This window comes from Ranitomeya variabilis, chromosome 3 (assembly GCF_051348905.1).
Source record: "Ranitomeya variabilis isolate aRanVar5 chromosome 3, aRanVar5.hap1, whole genome shotgun sequence".
Lineage (NCBI taxonomy): Eukaryota > Metazoa > Chordata > Amphibia > Anura > Dendrobatidae > Ranitomeya > Ranitomeya variabilis.
Window position 1 is genome coordinate 645,131,904 of NC_135234.1, and position 23,703 is coordinate 645,155,606.

At 43.5% G+C, this 23,703-nt stretch overlaps 1 protein-coding gene across 3 annotated transcripts in view; it reads right to left on the reverse strand.

The window, feature by feature from the left end:
• The window catches only part of MYO1A (myosin IA), a 136,263-nt gene that overhangs the window by 20,674 nt on the left and 91,886 nt on the right, over positions 1-23,703 (reverse strand). For 2 of the 3 annotated variants that reach the window (XM_077297703.1, XM_077297704.1), the window contains exons 18-24: positions 23,144-23,344; positions 14,313-14,412; positions 13,005-13,154; positions 5,708-5,776; positions 5,466-5,552; positions 3,087-3,161; positions 1,044-1,178 (exon numbers count right to left, since the gene is read on the reverse strand). In XM_077297703.1, coding sequence (XP_077153818.1) covers positions 1,044-1,178; positions 3,087-3,161; positions 5,466-5,552; positions 5,708-5,776; positions 13,005-13,154; positions 14,313-14,412; positions 23,144-23,344 — 817 coding nt within the window. The remainder of the gene's footprint in view (positions 1-1,043; positions 1,179-3,086; positions 3,162-5,465; positions 5,553-5,707; positions 5,777-13,004; positions 13,155-14,312; positions 14,413-23,143; positions 23,345-23,703) is intronic. The other variant, XM_077297705.1, reaches the window with a different exon arrangement.

A 23,703-nucleotide genomic window follows, 5' to 3' on the forward strand; every position in this document is an offset into this window, starting at 1 on the left:
GATTAGAAGGAGCAGCTGGGTCAGGAGATGAAGAGGGGAATGATTTCTACATGGACAGGAGACTTCCTGCTTCTACATAAAGCAGATAAAAGAACAATTTACTGGGTAGAAAGGGAAAATGAGCAATTGTAAGTACACGTGCTATATAATAAGATTATTGCGACATATTAAAAGGATAAAAAAAATTGATGTGAGTGCTAATTGACAGCAGCTTGTAATATATTTAGGGGGGCTGTTTTTAAAATGGTATGACTTGGTTTTTTTCCCAATCTATAGGTCCCCTAAAGTCACATAAAAGTGAACAGGTCCCTAAAAAAAGTTTTCTAAATTTCATTGAAAAAATAAAAAATTACTGCAACATTTTAAACCTTCTAACATCCTAACAAAATAAAAGGACATTTTATGACGTATGGTAACTGTTTTGTGTGGTACGACTGTCTGGGATAATAAGAATCATTCAAAGTTTGAAAATTGCTAATTTAAAATTTTTTTTGTCAGATGTCTGATCTTTTATAAATAAAAGACATATATCACAAAATATATTGACCTAAATTTAACACCAACATAAAGTACAATGTGTCGCGAAAAAAACAAATTTAAAATCACTAGGATTCATTGAAATATTCCACATTTATTGTCACATACATGTCAATTTGAAAATATTTGGCCTGGTCACTAAGAGGTTAAGGACTTTCACTTAAATTTAAAATAGTACTCCAAATCATCAAGAGGCCTTCAGCACTGGCCTAATTCCCAAATGGCCAATTCACCCTTTGCTGAGAGTGATCCTTTCTGCCAATCTGAACGGTTAAAATGTAATTACCCTTTATACATGGAGGTGACTTTAAATGACAAGTTCTAGGTGTCACACTAACGTTGTTGTTGTCCCAGTTCCTCCATAGTATGCCAAATAACTCATAAAGAAGCAAAACATTTATTTGTGTGGAATTTTCACAAAAAATAGTGGTCATTGGCTAGTGAGTGACATCACACCACAATTCCAAGCAGAACAATTCTTTGGGAATATATTTTTAGCATCTCACCTTCCAAACCTGGAATAATTTCATTAATTCTTGATTTATACCGATGAGAAACTTGTATTTGGGAGGTTCCCAAGACTTGTCTGTTGGAGACATTGATGGCAGGTTGTTTTTCAGTCCTAGGAAATACTTTTGAAGCTGAGAAATAAACACAAAGAAAATATATTGTAAAATATATACGTAATGTGTATTTGACCTATGGAAGGTGTTGGCTGCAAGATCTTTGTCTAGCTCAAACAGCCCCAGATTGGTGATTTTTCTACATCATCTGCTAACAAAAGTGGTCAGAAGTAACCCTAATGTGCTCCAAAATGGCCGGACTTTCTAGCAACTTCTGGGTTGCGGGACACTGCCATGCTGAATAAGATCTCACCACAATCCACTGCTCCTCTCATAGTGAAAGAGGGAGATCTTGCTCTCTGCACTAACCCAGCAATGACCCATATGTTACTGAGTATAACAGCACTAGTGCTGAGCATCTGGCAGGCGCAATCTCATCAGCGCTCTTTACAAAAGCTATTTCTCTCTCTCCCTCTCCACACACTTGCAGTAAGGCTGATGAAGGTCCAGCGGTATGGACCAAAATGTTTGTCGAATTAGATTGCAGTACATTTTTATGTTTATTACATTCGGATGCTGAGTTATTCTTCTTGTAATTTACAAAGCTATTTACCTCTGTATGACATTGACCAATCATAAGCAGAAGACGTTAAGCATGGGGAAAAAAGAACACAACCACAAGAAGGTCCAAAGACCTTATCCTGTGAGATGCAAGGGTAGACAGCCCTGCTTCCAGCCCTAATCTCTGCAGCCAGTGTGTAGTATAGAGCACAGCTGATTGTGATTACAAACAACTCCAGCTTTCATCTCAGAACAGTCAGTGTGGGGGCACGGGGAATACAGCTGAGATGACAATGCTGTGAGAGGAGGGCTGCAGTTGCAATAGGTGTTTGTAATGATACTTAGCCTAGCTGTACTCACCTCCCTCCATGCTGTCTGCTGTGAGATGAAAGCTTGAGGTGGTTGTAATGACATTCAGCCCACACTGATTGCCATGAGATGAAAGTTGACAGTGTTTGTAATGACACTCAGATCTAATCTACTTTACACAGAAGCTGCAGAGATCAGGATAGTATCATTACATCTCGCAGGAGAAAGAATGTTTTTATTACCTACTGTCCCTTTTTTGCCCTGCATGACGCCTTCTTCTTATGATTGGTCAATGTCATGCAAAGGAAATGGAGATGAAAAATTAAATAAGAACTGTGTATTTCTCAGCTTTGCAGCCACTACCCCATGATGTGGCCAGTGTAACATAACACTGGTTTAAGGTCATCTTTAAACTCTTTGGCCCTAATTCATCACAGCTTTTATGCCAGAAAACTGGCAAAAAAACGCTTAGAAAATGTGCAAATATTTGGTGCAGTGTGGTGTTTTGCAAAAATGTTGCGACTTTTGTCATTTTCACATCAATTTGAAGCAGCTCTGTCAAAATGAGCAGAGCTAGGGAGGAACCGGGTCATGGCTATGCCCATTCAACAGCTTCAGTAAAAGTACTTACACTAGAAATGCTACTCTAGTCACTGACTGGAGGTGTATTTCTGGTGAGGGTCGCGGAGGCACACACCACTAAGAAGATGCACCGAATTCATTAAGTGGCGTGTGCCTCTTAATGAACTTAGCAGTGAGCCCTTAAGAGTATGCAATGCCAGTCTGAATGAATCAGCCCCACAGTGACGTTCCATTTGGATGCACGTTCCTGCACAGTGATACAATTAGCACTGATCGGACAGTATCAGACCTTCTAGGGACACTTTTGACAGTGGAATGGTGAAATCCACTAGTCAATGTATTAATTTCCAGGTGGGATAATAGAGGAACTGCCCAATGCAGAAGTACAAAGCGAGACCTGTCCATAGGGTGTGTCAGGTATCAGTTTCATAGGGGGTGATTAGGGAACAGCTATTAAAGTTTGATATAAGGTGGATTTTTTATAGTTTTACGCTTTTAGTGCCGCAATACCCAAACAATAGCAGAAAAACTCACAATCCTCAGGTAGATAAAGTTGGCCAGTTTCCTTTGTGCACCAGATCGGAAATATTTGCTGTATTCCTTTCTCACCTGTAGAAAGACATTATCACAATAGTTGCAGCATCTTCTACATTTTCTATATGATCAAACATCAAGAATAATAATACGTAGTTTTATGGACAAAAGTATTAGGACACTCCCCTTTGTCACTGAATTCAGGTTTTCATTCAGTCCCATTGACACAGGTGTATAAATCCAGCCCCTCGCCATGCAGTCTGCTCTTACTAACATTTGGGAAAAAATGGCTACATCTGAAGCTCTCACTGATACCAGTCCGGTCCTATAATCGGAACCACCGGTGTAATGATTCGGTTTATCAAATTTCTTCTCTTTTAAGTTTTCTATTATCAGCCGTGAGTTATATTATTGAGAAGTGGAAAGATCCGCAACCACATAACGTTACAAAGTGAGACCACGAGTAATGAGGTGCACAAAAGTGACCAGCGCTTTGCTGACTCAATAACTGCAGAGTCCAAACCTCCTCTGGAATTAACATCAGCACAAATACTAAGTCCCAGGAGCTTCACGGCATAGCTTTCTATGGCCAAGCTGCATGCAAACCTTCCATCAGTAAGCACAATGCCAAGCAACGGATGAAGTGGTGTAAAGCTACCACCACAGGAGTCTGTGGAGTGACAAATTACTCTTCTCTATCTGGCAATCTGATGGATGAGTCTGGGTTTAGTGAGTGCCAGGAGAACTTTATCTACCTGACTACATTGGTCTACATTGTGCTAGCCATATAGTTTGGAGGGGAATATTGCTATGGGCTTGATATTCAGGGGTTGGCTTAAGCCCCTTAGTTACACTGAAGGGAAATCAGTATACCAAGATATTTTGGACAGATGTACGCTTCTTGTGGCAAGAGTTTGGGGTAGGTTCTTTTCTGTTCTTCACAACTATGTCACAGTGCACAAGTCAAGATCCATAAAGGTATGGTTTGTTGAGTTTGGTGTGGAAGAACATGACTGGCCGCACAGAACCCTGACCTCAACCCCTGTGAACACCATTGGGATAAACTAAGATTGTGAACGAGGCCTTCTCCTCCAACATCAGTGCCTGACCTCACAAACGCTGTTCTGGATGAATGCTAAAAAAGTCCCACAGACACATTCCAAAATCTTGTAGAAAGCCTTCCTAGAAGATTGTCATAAAACCTCCTGTCAGTGTAGTGTTCACATATGCATATATTATTTTTGTCCATATAGTGTATCTTTTAGTTATGGATTCGTACCTTAAGTCATGGCAGATTCATTATCAGATTGATAATTAAAGTCTTATAATACTTTATCATAATACTCATTAGGCGATGGGTCAATCATGAAAATCCCATGAGTGATTTATGTATTGTAGCAAAAAAGAAAAGAACAGGATAGAATCAGATCTAGAGATGATCACCACTGTCATGAGACTTTGTCAAGTATAAACAATTGTTTGTTGCAGAAAAGAATATTCAGACAGTTCTAGCACTTAGTCAGACAAACCATATATCCTGATGGAAAAAGCCAAACATTAAAAAATGACAACATCATTCAAACAAATATGTGATTTATGAGATCCACCATCACCATATATATTGTGCATGTCAGTGCACACAAAACTACCATCGGAATATGACCTATTGTTTAAATCAGATTTTTTTATATATTTAAAAAAAAAAAATTAAAAATGTTGTCTAAGTTTTTTTTCATATCATGATCTTTATTGTTGCAATTTTCACACTGGCCACTGGGTCTTTTTGAGACTCATGCTTCCAATCCTTTCAAGAAAAGTTCTCCGCAGGCTTGTTATTATCAGAAGTAGGATTACAAGGACAGGTAACACAGCTGATAACACAACATACACTATCAACAATAGTAATAATATTCACAGATGATCATGATCCCTCTCCCTTCGCAATGACCTTTGCACCTGCTCATTAAATCTTTCAATACAAAAGTCAGGGTCAGTGTGGCTTAGTACATGTGTTGTTTCCTGAAACAATGGTAAGTTAGGGTCTAAAAAAGCCCTAGTTGCCAGTGCAAAAATTGCAAGATTTCTGCTTCTATTTTTAATACAGATTGTGATATGGAAAAAAGACATTGCTAAAAATAAAGAAAAATACATTTAACACAAACACCTGATGTTATTTTCTGATGACAGCTTCCCTTTTAAAATAAGGCCTCTGTGCACACCTATATGTATGTACAGTGCTAGCAGATCTCTAATAAATCACGCATTTTTTGGATGCTGCTGGCAAACTTTTTTCTTTTTTTGTTTCAGTTAATGCTGAAATAGCCCACACTTAAGTTGGCTAGTGTCCTCAGGATAATGGTGCTGAGGAGACAGTGTTACCTTGTATCCCCTCCAATAAGCACAAATAGTGGATGAGGCTTCTGACTGGCGCTTGTGAAGTTTCATTCGCCTTAGCAACACACGTGCCTAGAAGCAAGTCAACACTAATCAAAAGTGCAAAACACAGAGGATAATATGATTAAACACAAACATGCAGATTAATTGTCATAATCAGCTGTGAACCGATTCATTTTATTATTTTGTTTGCCTTAAAAATCTGAGTACCATAACGTATATCTTACCTTCCAGCCTCGGATGTAGGCTTGTAAAAGTAAGGCAGAAAACCGCATTTTCTGATAATGTTTCTTATGCTGCAAAAGAAAAACACATGAAATATGTAGTGAAATCCCGGATTTGTATTTGTAAAGGAAATCAAACTTAAAACAAACTAGCAGAAGTATTCATATTGTCACAATTCCAATCCTCAGTGTGTCTGAGATGTAGTTACTGATAGCTTAGCTGTCCGATCTGAAGCTGTCAGTACTTTGATTGACAGCTCAATCATACAGCCTGGTGCAGGGGCGTGCTGAGTTGTCGGTGCTTTGATTGATGGCTCGGCCAGCCAAAGATTGGGATGTTCTGGGTTGCCTTCAGGTGTTCCCTGTCCCAGTTGATTGCTCAGCTACTTAGCTGGCCTGTTGGTCCCATATCTGAGCCAGATGTACATTCAGCTCTGTGTAGTGTGTCCCTCGGTGCCTTGTGCTTTGGTTGTGGATCTTTTTGCTGTCTGACCTTAGATACCTTAGACCAGAGGTGTCAAACTGCATTCCTCGAGGGCTGCCAACAGGTCATGTTTTCAGGATTTCCTTGTATTGCACAGGTGATAATTTAATCACCTGCACAGAATGATTCCAGCACCTTGTGGAATGCTAAGGAAATCCTGAAAACATGACCTGTTGGCGGCCCTCGAGGAATGCAGTTTGACACCTCTGCCTTAGACCATTACCTGACTTTGACTCTTCCCTCTGCTTATGCCATATCCTCCTGGCTTTTGACCTCGGACTCATTGACTAACCTGACTCTCAGCTTGTCCGCCAGAAATGACTCAGCGTCACACATATACACCTGTACATGTAAGTTTTTACCTCTTCGTAATAACCACATATGCATAATAATAAACACATAGCTAGGGGTATGGATTAAAGAAGATGGCATATTATTAGCCAAGAGATACTCTCCATCCAACATTATTATGCCGAGGGATAGTTTACCCTCGCAGACAGCTTAAAACACACTGCCCGCGAGGAAGCATGTGTGAAACGTGCGTCATGGCTCCTGCTCAGCGTACAAGCGTCATATACCATGGGTAAGAGGACTCTACATATGCTTTGGCTCAACCTTAGCTAGGCATTTGTTTGTGGCTATTATGCCCTTATGGGGATATTGATGCAATTCACAGCACTTTCAGCTCCATATTACTTTACATGGTTTAAAAACAAAAATTACATGTGACTTATTTTTACCTTCTAGCTGCCGGCTGTGCTGTGCATGCGTCATTTATCTGTTACCTCCACTACCTGACTATAACAAGCCGAGAGCTGTTATTTTGGCTATTACGCTGTTCCTATACTACATGTAATGATTTGCTTGCCTCACTGCCTCACGGTTACATCACTGCCCACCTTTTACATTTATTATGATTTATATGGTGAATAAGTTCATATCAATATGTCTTGTCTGTGTGTTTCTAAATAAAACATAATTTTGTACTTTGTTATAAGCAAGACTCAGAATCTATTTATCCGCATTCCTCTATTCTGATTAGAGATTTAAGCTCCCAAATGTTCTCTCATGTTTCCTAACCACATATGCATAGTAGAGTTTCATATTATTTATCTGTACATTTAGTCAGCGTCGGACTGGAGCACCTTGGGCCCACCAGAGAAAATCATTCTTGGGGCTCACTATGTAGCTACATAGAAATAGATACAAGACCACCAATTGTGTGGTAAAAAGCACTAATATCAGGGTATAATATAAGGTAGTTCACATCTTAATTATGCAGCAAGGGTTGGGGTAGCCCCCTCACAGAATATAATTTAGCCCCCTCATAAAATATAACGCAGTCCCCTCTCATAGAATATAATGCAGCACCCCACAAAATATAATGCAACCCCCTCAGGTATAACACAGTCTCCTCCATAGAATATAATGTAGCACCCTCATAGGGTATAATGCAGCCCCCCTCATATAGTATAATGCAGCTCACCACAGAATATAATGTAGTCAACTGAGAGAATGCAGCCCCACCACAGAATATAATGCAGCCCCCCATACAGTATACTGTAGCCCCCTCACATAGTATGATGTAGCCCCCGTAATATAATGTAGTCCCCTGAGAATGCAGTCCCCCCACAGAATATAATGTAGCCCCCTCATAAAGTATAATGCAGCCCCTCTCCACCTCATCATTGTCCTCATCACCACCTCCATCACTGCCCATTCCACCACCTGCATCATTGCCTCCTCCCCCACCATCACTGTCCATTTCATCACCTCTATCATCACCTCCATCATTGCCTCCCCCACCACCATCATTGCCCATCACCTCCATCATTGCCTCCCCCACCACCATCATTGCCCATCACCTCCATCATTGCCTCCCACCACCACATCATTGCCCATTTCATCACCTCCATCATTGCCTCCCACCACCACCATTGCCTCTCCCCACCACCATCATTGCCTATCACCTCCATCATTGCCTCCCCACCATCATTGCCTATCACCTCCATCATTGCCTCCCCACCATCATTGCCCATCACTTCCATCATTGCCTCCCCTCACCCTCATTGCCCATCACCTCCATCATTCCCTCCCTCACCATGATTGCCCATCACCTCCATCATTGTCTCCCCCATCATTGCCCATCACTTCCATCATTGCCTCCCCTCACCTCCATCATTGCCTCCCCACCACCACTATTGCCCATCACCTCCATCATTGTGTTCCCCCCACCATCATTGCCCATCACCTCCATCATTGTCTCCCCCCACCAATATCATTGTCCTTCACCACCACATATACACACACAGCTCACTGCAGCAGCAGCTCATCACACACATACTCTCACACACACACACTCTCACACACACACTCTCACACACACATACACACTCTCACACACACTCTCACACACGCAGGAACACACAGACACAGACACACACGCAGGCACACAGCACAGCTCACCACCCCGCAGCAGCAGCAGCTCATCCCAGCAGCCTCTTCCTCACTGGAAGCTTTCTGACTGAGACAGCAGCACGCTGGATGATGACATCATCCAGCTGGGCTGTCTCAGACAGGACGCAGGACGCCGGGAGGTGAGCTGCTCTGTGTGAGTCTGTGTGCCTGCGTGTGTGTATGTGTGCAGTGCGGTGCTGTGTGTGTGTGTATGTGTGTGGTGCTGTGTGTGTGGGTGTGCAGTGCTTTGTGAGTGTGTGTGAGTCTGGTGTGGATTTGCATGCGGGCAGTGTTAGCTGCACCCTGTGGCTAATGCTGTCCGCTATTAAAGAGAAATGGTATAGGGGCATGGGGAAGCGTGAATATTCATTTTGCTTTAGCAGCGGGGACAGGATCCTGTCTCCAGCTGCTGCTACGCTGGCACAGAGTGGGCCCCCTTTACTCAGGGGCCCCATAGCCACTGGCTGGGGGCCCCTAGAGCAGTGGGGGCCCTAGGCAGCTGCTGGCCAGTATGCCAGCAGGTGTCAGTGCCTGGGCCCACCAGAGAATCCCCCGGTTCTCCGGTGGGCCAGTCCGAGCCTGCATTTAGTATGTTCATTTTCTTTTAGCACCTCTAGGTTAGTTCTAATAACTACATGTCCAGCTTCACAAATAATTTATTTTTTATTGTTCACTTCCGTCCTAAAGGTGAAGTTAAGCAACTTTCTAAATAGTTTCCATTAAAACAATTTGACCAGTTTGCTGATGCAGAATGTCTTTAAGTCCTATATCTGTATGAATGTCTTTAGAAAGTTTTACAAATCGATCAGAGCTCCTGCTCATGTTTCTGATGGGTCTATCTACGCCTTCCTCCTTTTCTCAGTGTTAGAGATAGTAAAAAAAATGTTCCATCTTAGGGAGATCAAAGAAAACAGGTAACAGAAAAGAAGGAAACTGCATGAAGAGGATAATGTGCAAGATAGAAGCAGTGCTGATATATAAGCAGAAGACAGCAGCATCCCAGATACACCCAGACCTCACATCCAGCCTGTATTACTGGGAGAGACACTCCCAGAAAAGAAAAATCTGTCTAAGGCCGGCGTCATACTCAGTATAGGGAAATACGGTCCATTTTTTACAGGCGTAATACGCAGAAAAGGTCCTGAACAGTGATCCATATTCAACGTGAGGATGTGATTTTTTCTCTAAAAATTATCCGTGTGTCATCCATATGGCATGTGTATGGCATCCGTACGGCGAGATTTTCTCGCCGGCTTGCAAAATGGACATAGAATAGAATCAAGGTCTCAAATATTCGTGAAAACATATATACAGTCTATATATATATATATATATATATATATATATATATATATATATATATGAAGAAAAAGAGAAAATGCGGAGCATCGATGAACAATAAATATCAAAGTTTATTTCAGAAATAATCCATATAAGAATTAAAATTAATTAGTATCATACAGTAACACACAAGATAATGCCAGGAAATGCTGAACCCCCCGCCCCCCCACACTCAGACTATGCCCCCAAAGGGGAAGAAGCCAAAATACCCCATGGTGTAATATAGTCAAATACTAGCACAAAGTATCCAATAACCTAAATAAGGCTAGCCATGGTCCTATACACAGACATCCCGCAGAAATGTAATAAATATAACTAAATCCCATAACGTGTAAATGGGGTCTGATAATAAGTACCAGGCTTACCAATAGAGGGGGCGAGGGATCATCCCCTTGAGAAAGCGGCACGGCGCTGCCGCGAAACGTGCGTCGGGGTCCACTCTCCGGCTGTCTTCCCACCTCGTCCCCTCTATTGGTAAGCCTGGTACACCATGGGGTATTTTGGCTTTTTCCCCTTTGGGGGCATTGTCTGTTTTTGATAAACTCATATGAACTCTAGCGTGGGAATTTTTCTGAATTCTGAGTTTATGCCAGCAGGGGGTGCATCACCACAAGTCTACGATGCTACGTTCCCCTGCATTCCATTCATTCCCCAGTTTTCACAAGGGGAGCAACAGCTGCATTAGCAGGCTCCTGGTTGTAAATTTATTTAACCCCTTCAGATGGATTTACAGCGTGGGACATGACTGGTCGCCGGAAAGGTATGGGATATTGTTGCTTTTTTATGTTTTTTTTTTTTACAGAACGAGGGTCTTCAGGTGAATTAAGCGTACAATAAAGATTTTAAAACACCATGTGTATTTATTTCATTAAAATACTTTATTCATAATGTGGGTGTGTGTATTATGAACAGTTTAAAACTATTGGATTAATAATGGATAGGAGTCTTATTGACATCTCTCCATTATTAACCAGGTTTAATGTCACCTTACATTAGCAAGGTGACATTAACCCTTTATTACCCCATATCCCACCGCTACTCAGGAGTGGGAAGAGAGAGGCTAAGTGCCAGAATAGGCGCATCTTACAGATGTGCCTTTTCTGGGGTGGCTGGGGGCAGATGTTTTTAGCCAGGGGGGGCCAATAACGATGGTCCCTCTCTAGTCTATTAATATCTGCCCTCTGTCACTGGCTTTCCCACTCTGGCAGAGAAATTGCGCGGGAGCCCACGCCAGTTTTTTTCGTGATTTAACCCTTTATTTAACAGCTAGAGCCCCCAAATTTTGCACACAGACACTACTAACATTATTAGTGAGGAATATGCAAAAAAAAGGGATATGAAATGGTTTACTGTATGTAAACCATGTCTCATATCCTGTCAGGTTTGATAAGGAGATAGCAAAAGTCGGCAATTGAATTACCGGTCTTTAAGCTATCTAGCTCTGTATTAAATATAAATATGTATATATATGTGTGTCTCACTGACATATATATATATATATATATATATATATATATATATATATATATATATATATATATATACACACTCACCGGCCACTTTATTAGGTACACCATGCTAGTAACGGGTTGGACCCCCTTTTGCCTTCAGAACTGCCTCAATTCTTCGTGGCATAGATTCAACAAGGTGCTGGAAGCATTCCTCAGAGATTTTGGTCCATATTGACATGATGGCATCACACAGTTGCCGCAGATTTGTCGGCTGCACATCCCAAAGATGCTCCATACAAGGCAGGATGGATCCATGCTTTCATGTTGTTTACGCCAAATTCTGACCCTACCATCCGAATGTCGCAGCAGAAATCGAGACTCATCAGACCAAGCAACGTTTTTCCAATCTTCTACTGTCCAATTTCGATGAGCTTGTACAAATTGTAGCCTCAGTTTCCTGTTCTTAGCTGAAAGGAGTGGTACCCGGTGTGGTCTTCTGCTGCTGTAGCCCATCTGCCTCAAAGTTCGACGCACTGTGCGTTCAGAGATGCTCTTAGGCCTACCTTGGTTGTAACGGGTGGCGATTTGAGTCACTGTTGCCTTTCTATCAGCTCGAACCAGTCTGCCCATTCTCCTCTGACCTCTGGCATCAACAAGGCATTTCCGCCCACAGAACTGCCGCTCACTGGATTTTTTTTCTTTTTCGGACCATTCTCAGTAAACCCTAGAGATGGTTGTGTGTGAAAATCCCAGTAGATCAGCAGTTTCTGAAATACTCAGACCAGCCCTTCTGGCACCAACAACCATGCCACGTTCAAAGGCACTCAAATCACCTTTCTTCCCCATACTGATGCTCGGTTTGAACTGCAGGAGATTGTCTTGACCATGTCTACATGCCTAAATGCACTGAGTTGCCGCCATGTGATTGGCTGATTAGAAATTAAGTGTTAACAAGAAGTTGGACAGGTGTACCTAATAAAGTGGCCAGTGAGTGTATATACCTATACTATGTGTAGATATTCTATCTATTCTATTCTAACCTGTCAGTGTGATTTTACTGTACACCACACTGAATTGCTGGCTTTTCTATAGAACACCGCTGCGTATTTCTTGCAAGTCACACTGATGGTTCGTGTGCATTCCGTATTTTTCTCGCTCCCAAAGACTTTCATTGGTGGATTTTTTGCGCAATACGCTGACAAACCTGAGATTTTCTCAGCCCATAAAATACGGCTGCGAAATATACGGCAGATAGGAGCTGCCCCATAGAGTATCATTGGTCCGTGTGCAATGCATTTTTTTTGCGCCTCTCAAACGTCCGTAAAACTCTAATGTGACGCCGGCCTAATACTGTTTCATCATATTTTACTTTCCTTGCCCCACCCCCTACTTGAGCAGAATTATGACTTTTTATAATGTATATATTTGAAAATGGGAGGTGGGGAAGATTGTATCTTTTTCATAGCAAAAAATGTCAAAAATGCATTAATACATTTCTCACACTATATTTAGGGATCGCTAATGAATTTATATGATCTTTAGATTTTTACATGGTCTTGAAACTTACTGCATGGCCACGGTAAAATGCAGAAATTATAATCTGACTCTTCCGCATAAGCAAAAAGTGAGAACGAAGCCTCCATCCACGAAAAATCTTCTGAATAAGCGTGGCCAACTCATTCATCTTCTTCCGACGCAATTCCTCCAAGGCAAAAAGCTGAAAGCAAGTCCATTAGTTAGTAAAATGTTACAAAGACACAATAGCCTCAGCATATCTAAAATACAACTCAAATTGGATCTGTCAGCCCAATTTGCTCTTGTAAATGTAACAACAGCTTTGGATTAGAGAAATATCCCTCTGTAAGGCTACGTTCACATTTGCGTTGTTGGGCGCAGCGTCGGCGACGCAACCAACAACGCATGTACACAACGCAGCGTTTTGCGACACATGCGTTGTCATAAGATCGTAAAGATCAGGAATTTCGGAGCAGGGAAAATGCTACAAGTAGCGTCCCCTGCGCCCTGCCTTGTGCGTCAATATGACGCATGCATCGTAAAACGCATTACAACGCATACCGGCGCATGTCCATGCGCCCCCCATGTTAAAGATAGGGGCGCATGACGCATGCGTCGGTATCCGTCGACGACGCTGCGCCCAACAAAGCAAATGTGAACGTAGTCTAAGGCAGCTGATATCACATGCCAGTTCCTGAGAGCCACTTAAGAGCCTTTAAGTCAGGAATCAGAAGCAAAATTCTGGGCTCGTTGTCTCAGCGAGTTCAGGAAAAAAGTTCCTGGGGTGTAAGACCTAAGGCCGAGTTCACTTCATGTTTTTGCCACACATCAGTGGCTCCGACAGAGGTTCCATCTTTAGCCCTCAAAAACAATATTCAGGCGTATCTACCAGTGGGTCCTTTGAGTTTAGAGAAGCAGATGGTGTCACTTTACGTTCTGTCTGACCTATTTTTCATCAGCATCCGGCTTTTTCAAACTTCACAAAAATGAAATCGACCACAATTTTGTGCCCGCTAGAAAAAGGCAGTCAGACAGAGAGCACAGTGCCACTCCATCTTCCATCTAAAGTCAATGGCCCTGTTGATGGATACTCCTGAATCCCATTTTTAGGACTAAAGACAGAAACCCTGATGGAGCCACTGACATGTGGCAGAAAAGGAGTGTGAACATAGCTGTATATTAGTCATACCACCAGGGATCTGCACCACATTGAACATCCTCACACAGCAGAAATGTGCTAATACCGATGCTGAAATTAAGTAACTTCATCCAGACATTTTTTTAATTTTTATAAATAACTTTGATATTGGAAAGTAGTAACAGAATAATACCTACATATAAATGAAAAATAAGTACATACTGTGCTTGGGGTCCTGATAAATAATTTTGTTCTTCCATATGCAATTTCATTAGCGGAAATATTGACTTGAGGATCAGTTAACATCGCCTTTACCCCATCCCTGTCCCAAAAATACAGTAAAAATTAGAGAAAAGATCCCAATAGAAATGGTAATATTGAGTAAGTCAGACACTATATCAGAAAATATATCACAAAGTATATACAGTGGTGTTCAAAAGTCCTGCATAGGCCTAGGATAAATTGATTTTTCAACTTTTAAACGTTTTCTGTCGAATATCGTCGATGCTAATATGACAAATTATATATGGTTTTGCTCAGAATACAATTTTGCATTCTCTCCCTGTAATATTTTTAGCTTTTGAAGCAGTTTTGCCTGAAATTATTGCAACAATATGGGAATTGAAAGCACAACTAAATATTGTACAGCTTCAGATCCAAAATTAGCCAATCACAGATGAGGTTCTTGTGACCAATCATAACCTGGATATGGCAGCCAATCACATTGCATCACATCTGCTGCTTTGTTTGTTTTATCTGTTGGTCTATCTAGTGAATCATACTGTAGAGTTTTATGATGGGAGCCTTCAGATTTTTGTCAGCGGAGGATCGTGTGCGAGTTGTGGTGCTACATGAAGAGTGTTATACTGGCCCCCAGATCGCAAGGAAGGTCGGCTGTAATCAGAGTACAGTCGTAAGAATTTTGCAGAAACATAAGCAGCTTGGAATTACCCAGGACAGGCCCAGATCTGGTCGGCCCAGAAAGTCAACTAAAAGGGAGGATAGAGTACTGATAAAAACATCCCTTGCCAATCGAAAGTTCACCTCTCCTCATCTTCTGCGAGAATGGCAAGAAAAGTGCAATATTGAGGTAGCAACATCAACTGTTAGGAAGAGATGTGTGGAAGCAGGATTGAGAGGGTGCAAGGCCCGAAAGAAGCCATTGATGACAGCCATACAAAGACAAAGGCGAAAACTGTGGGCATTGAAATATTTAAAATGGAGGAAGGAGGAGTGGGAAAAAGTGCTATTTAGTGATGAAAGCACTTTTTGCATTTTAGGAAATGATGGCAAGTTTTATGCGAGAAGGTTCCCACATGAAGAGTGCAAGCCAGAGTGTTTGAGCTTCTCTATGAAACATCCAATGAAAGTAATGGTCTGGGGCTGTTTGGTAGTCAATGTGTTATGATCCTTAGTGGTTGAGGATCACGAATTACTCCAGCTAAGTAACAAACATAGGACAAGCTCTAGGGAGGTGGCAAACTGGACTGACCGCAAATCTGAACCTATCCAAACACACTAGAAGTAGCCGGTGAACGTGCCTAAAAAATTCCTAGACATCTCGAGCCAGCCTGAGGAACTAACTACCCCTGGAGAGAAAGAAAGACCTCTCTTGCCTCCAGAGAAATAATCCCCAAAGATATAGAAGCCCCCAACAAATAATAACGGTGAGGTAAGAGGAAGGCACATACACAGGGGTGAAAACAGATTCAGCAAATGAGGCCCACTAATACTAGATAGCAGAAAATAGTAAAGGGGTCTGTGCGGTCAGTAAAAAACCCTTACAAAATATCCACACTGAGATTCAAGAACCCCCACACCAACTAACGGTGTGGGGGGAGAAACTCAGTCCCCTAGAGCAACCAGCAAGCGAGGAGATCACATCCTAGCAAGCTGGACAAGAAACATGATGAATGCTGATAATCAAAAAATGAACGGACAAAAACTTAGCTTGTCTTGGAGAGGCTGGGAGCAAGGTAATCACAAGGAATCTGAAGAGCACTGAATACATTGATAGCAGGCAAGGAACTGAGTATCCAGGTGGGCTAAATAGGAAACCTACCAAGGATAACGAACCAGCTGATGAAGCAACCTGCAGAAAGACAACACTACCCAGTACCGCTTGTGACCACTAGAGGGAGCCCAAAAATAGAGTTCACAACAGTACCCCCCCCCTTGAGGAGGGGTCACCGAACCCTCATCACGACCCCCAGGGCGATCGGACGAGCTGCGTGGAAGGCGCGAACCAAATCGGCCGCATGAACATCAGAGGCGACAACCCAGGAATTATCCTCCTGACCATAGCCCTTCCACTTAACCAGATACTGAAGTCTCCGTCTAGAGATACGAGAATCCAAAATCTTCTCCACCACATACTCCAATTCGCCCTCGACCAGCACCGGAGCAGGAGGCTCAACAGAAGGAACCACAGGTACCACATACCTCCGCAACAAAGACCTATGGAACACATTATGGATGGCAAACGATGCCGGGAGATCCAAACGAAAAGACACCGGGTTAAGGATTTCCAAGATCTTATAAGGACCGATGAAGCGAGGCTTAAACTTAGGAGATGAGACCTTCATAGGAACATACCGAGAAGACAGCCACACCAAATCCCCAACACGAAGTCGGGGACCCACACCGCAGCGGCGGTTGGCAAAGCGCTGAGCCCTCTCCTGTGACAATTTCAGATTGTCCACCACATGGCTCCAAATCTGCTGCAACCTATCCACCACAGAATCCACCCCAGGACAGTCAGAAGACTCAACCTGACCCGAGGAAAAACGAGGATGGAAACCAGAATTGCAGAAAAAAGGCGAAACCAAGGTAGCAGAACTAGCCCGATTATTAAGGGCAAACTCGGCCAATGGCAAAAAAGTCACCCAATCATCCTGATCAGCAGAAACAAAACATCTCAAATAAGTCTCCAATGTCTGATTAGTACGCTCGGTTTGGCCATTAGTCTGAGGATGGAAGGCCGACGAAAAAGACAAATCAATGCCCATCTTAGCACAAAAAGTTCGCCAAAACCTGGACACAAACTGGGATCCTCTATCAGACACAATATTTTCAGGAATGCCGTGCAAGCGAACCACATTCTGAAAAAATAGAGGAACCAAATCGGAGGAGGAAGGCAGCTTAGGCAAGGGCACCAAATGGACCATCTTGGAAAAACGATCACACACCACCCAGATGACAGACATTTTCTTAGATACTGGCAGATCCGAAATAAAATCCATGGAAATGTGCGTCCAAGGCCTTTTCGGGACAGGCAAAGGCAAAAGCAAACTGCTGGCACGAGAACAGCAAGGCTTAGCCCGAGCACAAATCCCACAAGACTGCACAAAGGAACGCACATCCCGCGACAAGGAAGGCCACCAGAAGGACCTAGCCACCAAATCTCTGGTACCAAAAATCCCAGGATGACCCGCCAACACCGAAGAATGAACCTCGGAAATAACTCTGCTGGTCCATCTATCCGGGACAAACAGTCTCTCTGGTGGACAACGGTCAGGTCTATCCGCCTGAAATTTCTGCGGCACTCGTCGCAAATCTGGAGAAATGGCAGACAAAATCACTCCCTCTCTGAGAATACCAGCTGGCTCAGAAACTCCCAGAGAGTCAGGCACAAAACTCCTAGAAAGTGCATCAGCTTTCACGTTCTTCGAACCAGGCAGGTATGAGACCACGAAGTTGAAACGGGAGAAAAACAACGACCAACGAGCCTGTCTAGGATTCAGGCGCTTGGCAGACTCGAGGTAAATCAGATTTTTGTGATCAGTCAGGACCACCACACGATGTTTAGCTCCTTCGAGCCAATGTCGCCACTCCTCAAATGCCCACTTCATAGCCAACAACTCCCGATTACTAACATCATAATTTCGCTCGGCAGGCGAAAACTTTCTTGAAAAGAAAGAACACGGCTTCATCACAGAGCCCTCAGAGCTTCTCTGCGACAAAACAGCCCCTGCTCCAATCTCGGAAGCATCAACCTCGACCTGGAAGGGGAGAGAGACATCTGGCTGACATAAGACTGGAGCTGAAGAAAACCGGTGCTTAAGCTCCCAAAAGGCCTCCACGGCCGCAGGAGACTAATTAGTCACATCAGAGCCCTTCCTGGTCAAATCCGTCAAAGGTTTAACCACGCTAGAAAAATTAGCGATGAAACGACGGTAAAAATTAGCAAAACCCAAGAACTTCTGAAGACTCTTAACAGACGTGGGCTGAGTCCAGTCATGAATAGCCTGGACCTTGACTGGGTCCATCTCCACAGTAGAAGGAGAAAAAATAAAACCCAAAAAGGTGACCTTCTGTACTCCGAAGAGGCATTTTGAGCCCTTCACAAATAAAGCATTAGCACGCAGGACCTGAAACACCATCCTGACCTGCTTCACATGGGACTCCCAATCATCAGAAAAGACCAAAATGTCATCCAGATAAACAATCATAAATTTATCCAGATATTCTCGGAAAATGTCATGCATGAAGGACTGAAACACAGAAGGAGCATTAGAGAGTCCAAAAGGCATCACCAAGTACTCAAAATGGCCTTCGGGCGTATTAAATGCTGTTTTCCATTCATCTCCCTGCTTAATGCGCACAAGATTATACGCACCACGGAGATCTATCTTGGTGAACCAACTGGCACCCTTAATCCGAGCAAACAAATCAGACAATAGTGGCAAAGGATACTGAAATTTGACTGTGATTTTATTCAGAAGGCGATAATCTATACACGGTCTCAGAGAACCGTCCTTCTTGGCCACAAAAAAGAATCCTGCACCAAGAGGGGAAGAGGATGGGCGAATATGTCCCTTCTCCAAAGACTCCTTTATATAACTCCGCATCGCGGCATGCTCCGGTATAGACAAATTAAAAAGTCGTCCCTTAGGGAATTTACTACCAGGAATTAAATTTATAGCACAGTCACAATCCCTATGAGGGGGCAGGGCACTGGAACTGGGCTCATCAAATACATCCTGGTAGTCAGACAAAAACTCAGGGACCTCAGAAGGAGTGGAAGAAGCAATAGACACCAATGGAGTATCGCCATGAATTCCCTGACAACCCCAACTAGACACAGACATAACTTTCCAATCTAAAACTGGATTATGAGCCTGCAGCCATGGCAGACCCAAAACGACAACATCATGTAAATTATGCAAAACAAGAAAGCGAATCACCTCCTGATGAACGGGAGTCATGCACATGGTCATTTGCGTCCAATACTGAGGTTTATTCTCAGCCAATGGCGTAGCATCAATTCCCCTCAGAGGAATAGGAAATTCCAAAGGCTCCAGGACAAAACCACAGCGCCTGGCAAATGACAAATCCATCAGATTCAGGGCAGCGCCCGAATCCACAAAGGCCATAACCGAGTAGGAGGACAAAGAACAAATCAAAGTAACAGACAAAATAAATTTAGGCTGTATAGTACCAATGGTGACAGGTTTAGCAACCTTTTTTTAAGCGTTTAGAGCATGCTGAGATAACATGAGCAGAATCACCACAGTAAAAGCACAACCCATTTTGACGTCTATGACTTTGTCGCTCAATTCTGGTCAGAGTTCGATCACATTGCATAGACTCAGGTCTCTGTTCAGAAAATACCGCCAAAGGATGAGCAGATTTGCGCTCCCGCAAACGCCGATCAACCTGAATGGCTAAAGCCATAGAATCACTCAGACTTGTAGGGGTGGGGAACCCCACCATAACATCCTTAATGGCTTCAGAAAGACCTTCTCTGAAATTTGCAGCCAGAGCACACTCATTCCATTGAGTAAGCACTGACCATTTCCGAAATTTTTGACAATACACCTCTGCTTCATCCTGCCCTTGAGAGAGGGCCAGCAACGCTTTTTCTGCCTGATTCTCAAGATTAGGCTCCTCATAAAGCAGTCCAAGAGCCAGAAAAAATGCATCCACATTAAGCAATGCAGGATCTCCTGGCGCCAGAGAGAACGCCCAATCCTGAGGGTCGCCACGCAACAAGGAGATAACAATTTTTACTTGCTGAGCGGAATCACCAGAGGAACGAGGTCTCAGAGATAGAAATAACTTACAGTTATTCTTAAAATTCTGAAACCTAGATCTATCTCCAGAAAACAACTCAGGAATGGGTATCTTTGGTTCTGACATAGGGCTATGAATAACAAAATCCTGAATACTTTGTACCCGTGCAGCAAGATGATCCACACTAGATGTCAGAGTCTGAACATCCATGTCTGCAGCTGAGCTCAAAACCACTCAGAGTTCAAGGGGATGAAAAGAAGCTAGACAGACTGCAGCACACACAAAAAAAAAATGTACTCAGGTCTTCTTTTAATCCCACTTCAGCGATGCATTAAACACTTTTGGCCTGCTATACTGTTATGATCCTTAGTGGTTGAGGATCACGAATTACTCCAGCTAAGTAACAAACATAGGACAAGCTCTAGGGAGGTGGCAAACTGGACTGACCGCAAATCTGAACCTATCCAAACACACTAGAAGTAGCTGGTGAACGTGCCTAAAAAATTCCTAGACGTCTCGAGCCAGCCTGAGGAACTAACTACCCCTGGAGAGAAAGAAAGACCTCTCTTGCCTCCAGAGAAATAATCCCCAAAGATATAGAAGCCCCCAACAAATAATAACGGTGAGGTAAGAGGAAGGCACATACACAGGGGTGAAAACAGATTCAGCAAATGAGGCCCACTAATACTAGATAGCAGAAAATAGTAAAGGGGTCTGTGCGGTCAGTAAAAAACCCTTACAAAATATCCACACTGAGATTCAAGAACCCCCGCACCAACTAACGGTGTGGGGGGAGAAACTCAGTCCCCTAGAGCAACCAGCAAGCGAGGAGATCACATCCTAGCAAGCTGGACAAGAAACATGATGAATGCTGATAATCAAAAAATTAACGGACAAAAACTTAGCTTGTCTTGGAGAGGCTGGGAGCAAGGTAATCACAAGGAATCTGAAGAGCACTGAATACATTGATAGCAGGCAAGGAACTGAGTATCCAGGTGGGCTAAATAGGAAACCAACCAAGGATAACGAACCAGCTGATGAAGCAACCTGCAGAAAGACAACACTACCCAGTACCGCTTGTGACCACTAGAGGGAGCCCAAAAATAGAGTTCACAACACCAATGGTGTTGAAAGAACAAGGTGGCTACTATTGACTGGCCAGCTCAGTCCCCGGACCTCAATCCAATTGAAAATTTGTGGCACAAGGTATCATTAGAGATATCTAGAAAACAGCCAAGGACCAAGAGTGAGTTGATTGAGGCTCTGATACAGGCCTGGAACCACATCATCACTCGTGAACATCTGCAGAAGCTTGTTCACTCAATGCCACAGAGATGCAAGCTGGTGCTCAAGAGCAAAGGCTGGCCAATAAAGTATTAGAAGCTAAAGATGCACTCAAAAGGCCCTTTTCAGGACTCTGAATTAAATAAAGAATAATAAATCTTAAAAAGTAAAATTTAAGTCTGTGTGAACTTGCATTGGAAGTTAATGAACTTAGAAACCTGTTCACCATTCTACACACTGTACTGGTGTAGGTATGGTTATGCTGTAAAAAAAATTATCAAAAATGCGCACACCATAACAATTTATACACTTGGGACATTCAAAAATGAGTATGGCATACAATGAGGGATTACAAAAACATATACGTTCCACCAGTTTCACTGTAGAGATGCAGAAGTATGAAACATATAGTTTTCATCATGCCTATGCAGGACTTTTGAACACGATTGTAAGTAGGATTTATTTATACTTTGCCCAGTATATGGGTCTAAAAATACTATGGCATACAGTGGATCTATCTGATACTGTATATGTAGCGCCCCCACTGCCGCAGGGCCGAGGGGTACCCGGTACCGGGCCTCTGAGTCTCTGTTCTGGGGTTGTCACGGTGGCTAGACCCGACCCGTGACCCTGCTGAGGGGCGTACAATGAAGGTGGAGGTATGGTGATGATGTTGTGGTGGTGCGGTGCAGGTCGCAGTAAATAACGAGGACACCAGGTTGCAGTCTCTTTACCTCTTTACTGAAGGTCCCAGGATCCTCAGTCCGGAATATGGTTAACCGGGCTGCGCAAGTCCGGCCGGTCCGATGGCACCTCCAGAGTTCCCTTTGCAGGTGGAAATCTGTGCCTACCTTCTAGCACTTGCGTGTTGTGGTCCTCCCCTGCTGTGCTTACGGGATAGTCCCCACAACTGTTGTGTCTGTTTCTGAAGTTCCCTCACAACTCGATTATGATGTTCTGCTTCGTCCCCCAGATGATATGGCTAGGACGCACCCGTATGACGGGTAGGCTCGGAGCTCTTCCTGGACCCTAGTGTCGCCCCTCTCCTGTTGTTGCCCCCTATTTCTTCTTAGGTGAATTGGGTGAGACAGCCCGCCTGTAACTGACTGTCCTGCCGTAGGTTTGAAGTTAGGCCTGGAGCTCTATACTTCCTCGGCGTTCCGGCCACCGGCTGCGTGCCTCAGTAGGATGTTGCCTCGTCTTGCAGCACGACTCCTACTGGTGTTTCTCTTTGTTGCGTTGATCTCGTTTCTCACTCAGCACAATAAACCTCGCTTCTTGTCCTTTCTTAGGGCACCGCCGCTATCTCGTGCAGGCGCGGTCCCGTAACGTTCTCTCTGTTCGCTAGGCCTCTGTCAGGATCCCACCCCCGACAGTGGCCCCCCTGAATCTTCCCCTGCAACACCCTCTGCCACAGGATGTTGCCTGGTTCCAATCCAGTCAGCTTCTGTCTAACTTCCTGTCCAACCCCTAGTTTTACCAGATTGTGAGGAGTGGCCTAATACATAGCACCCTTAGCTCCCCCTGGAGGCCAGACTGTGAAGTGTATTGGTATCTGTGATACCTGGTTAGGTGAACTCCTTCAGTGCCATCAGACGTACCATAGCCCCCCTTAGCGGTGGAGCATCAGTACTGCAACGACCAGGACTCTGGGGCGCTGCATATACAACATGCTACATACACGTGACACATGTACAGCTCCACTTTCCTACTGTAAGGTCTTGGTACATCACGCTGACGGTAGATAACCTTACCGTGGGTCTCCTGTACACTTGGGCCAGGTCTGCCTGCTCAGCATCTTGTACCGGTCCAGGAAAGACTTATACTCTTGTCTGTAGGCATATCCAGCCCGACGCACTCTCACATTCTCCAGTAACCCTAGATAGCGGACCTGCGTCATCACAAGGGTATCCTCAAACAGTGAGGATTTCTTTGTGCCATTCGGCTTCAAACACCTGTTTTGTCATACAAATTGTACTCATTAATATACAAATGCAAAGTGTCTGCAAACTGTAATAATGTTGTATGAAAAGAAAATCTAAATATGTGCTGTAGGTAATGCCAAAAATAATGGGAACTGTAATGTCAACCAATACCTCATATATTATTTACTGTATATACAGTATATATGTATTTGCACTTCATTTTTCAGGGTGCAGCCAGGCCCAGCATTTTTGGCATTGTAAACTAGGGTGTCTGCTCTCATGGGATGCATTTAGATAGTGCTGGGCTGCCTGCTTGATCTAATAGTATGGGTGTCACTAATAGGCTGTAAGCCAGATACCGTGCATTACCTGTGTGTGACCAGCGCGCT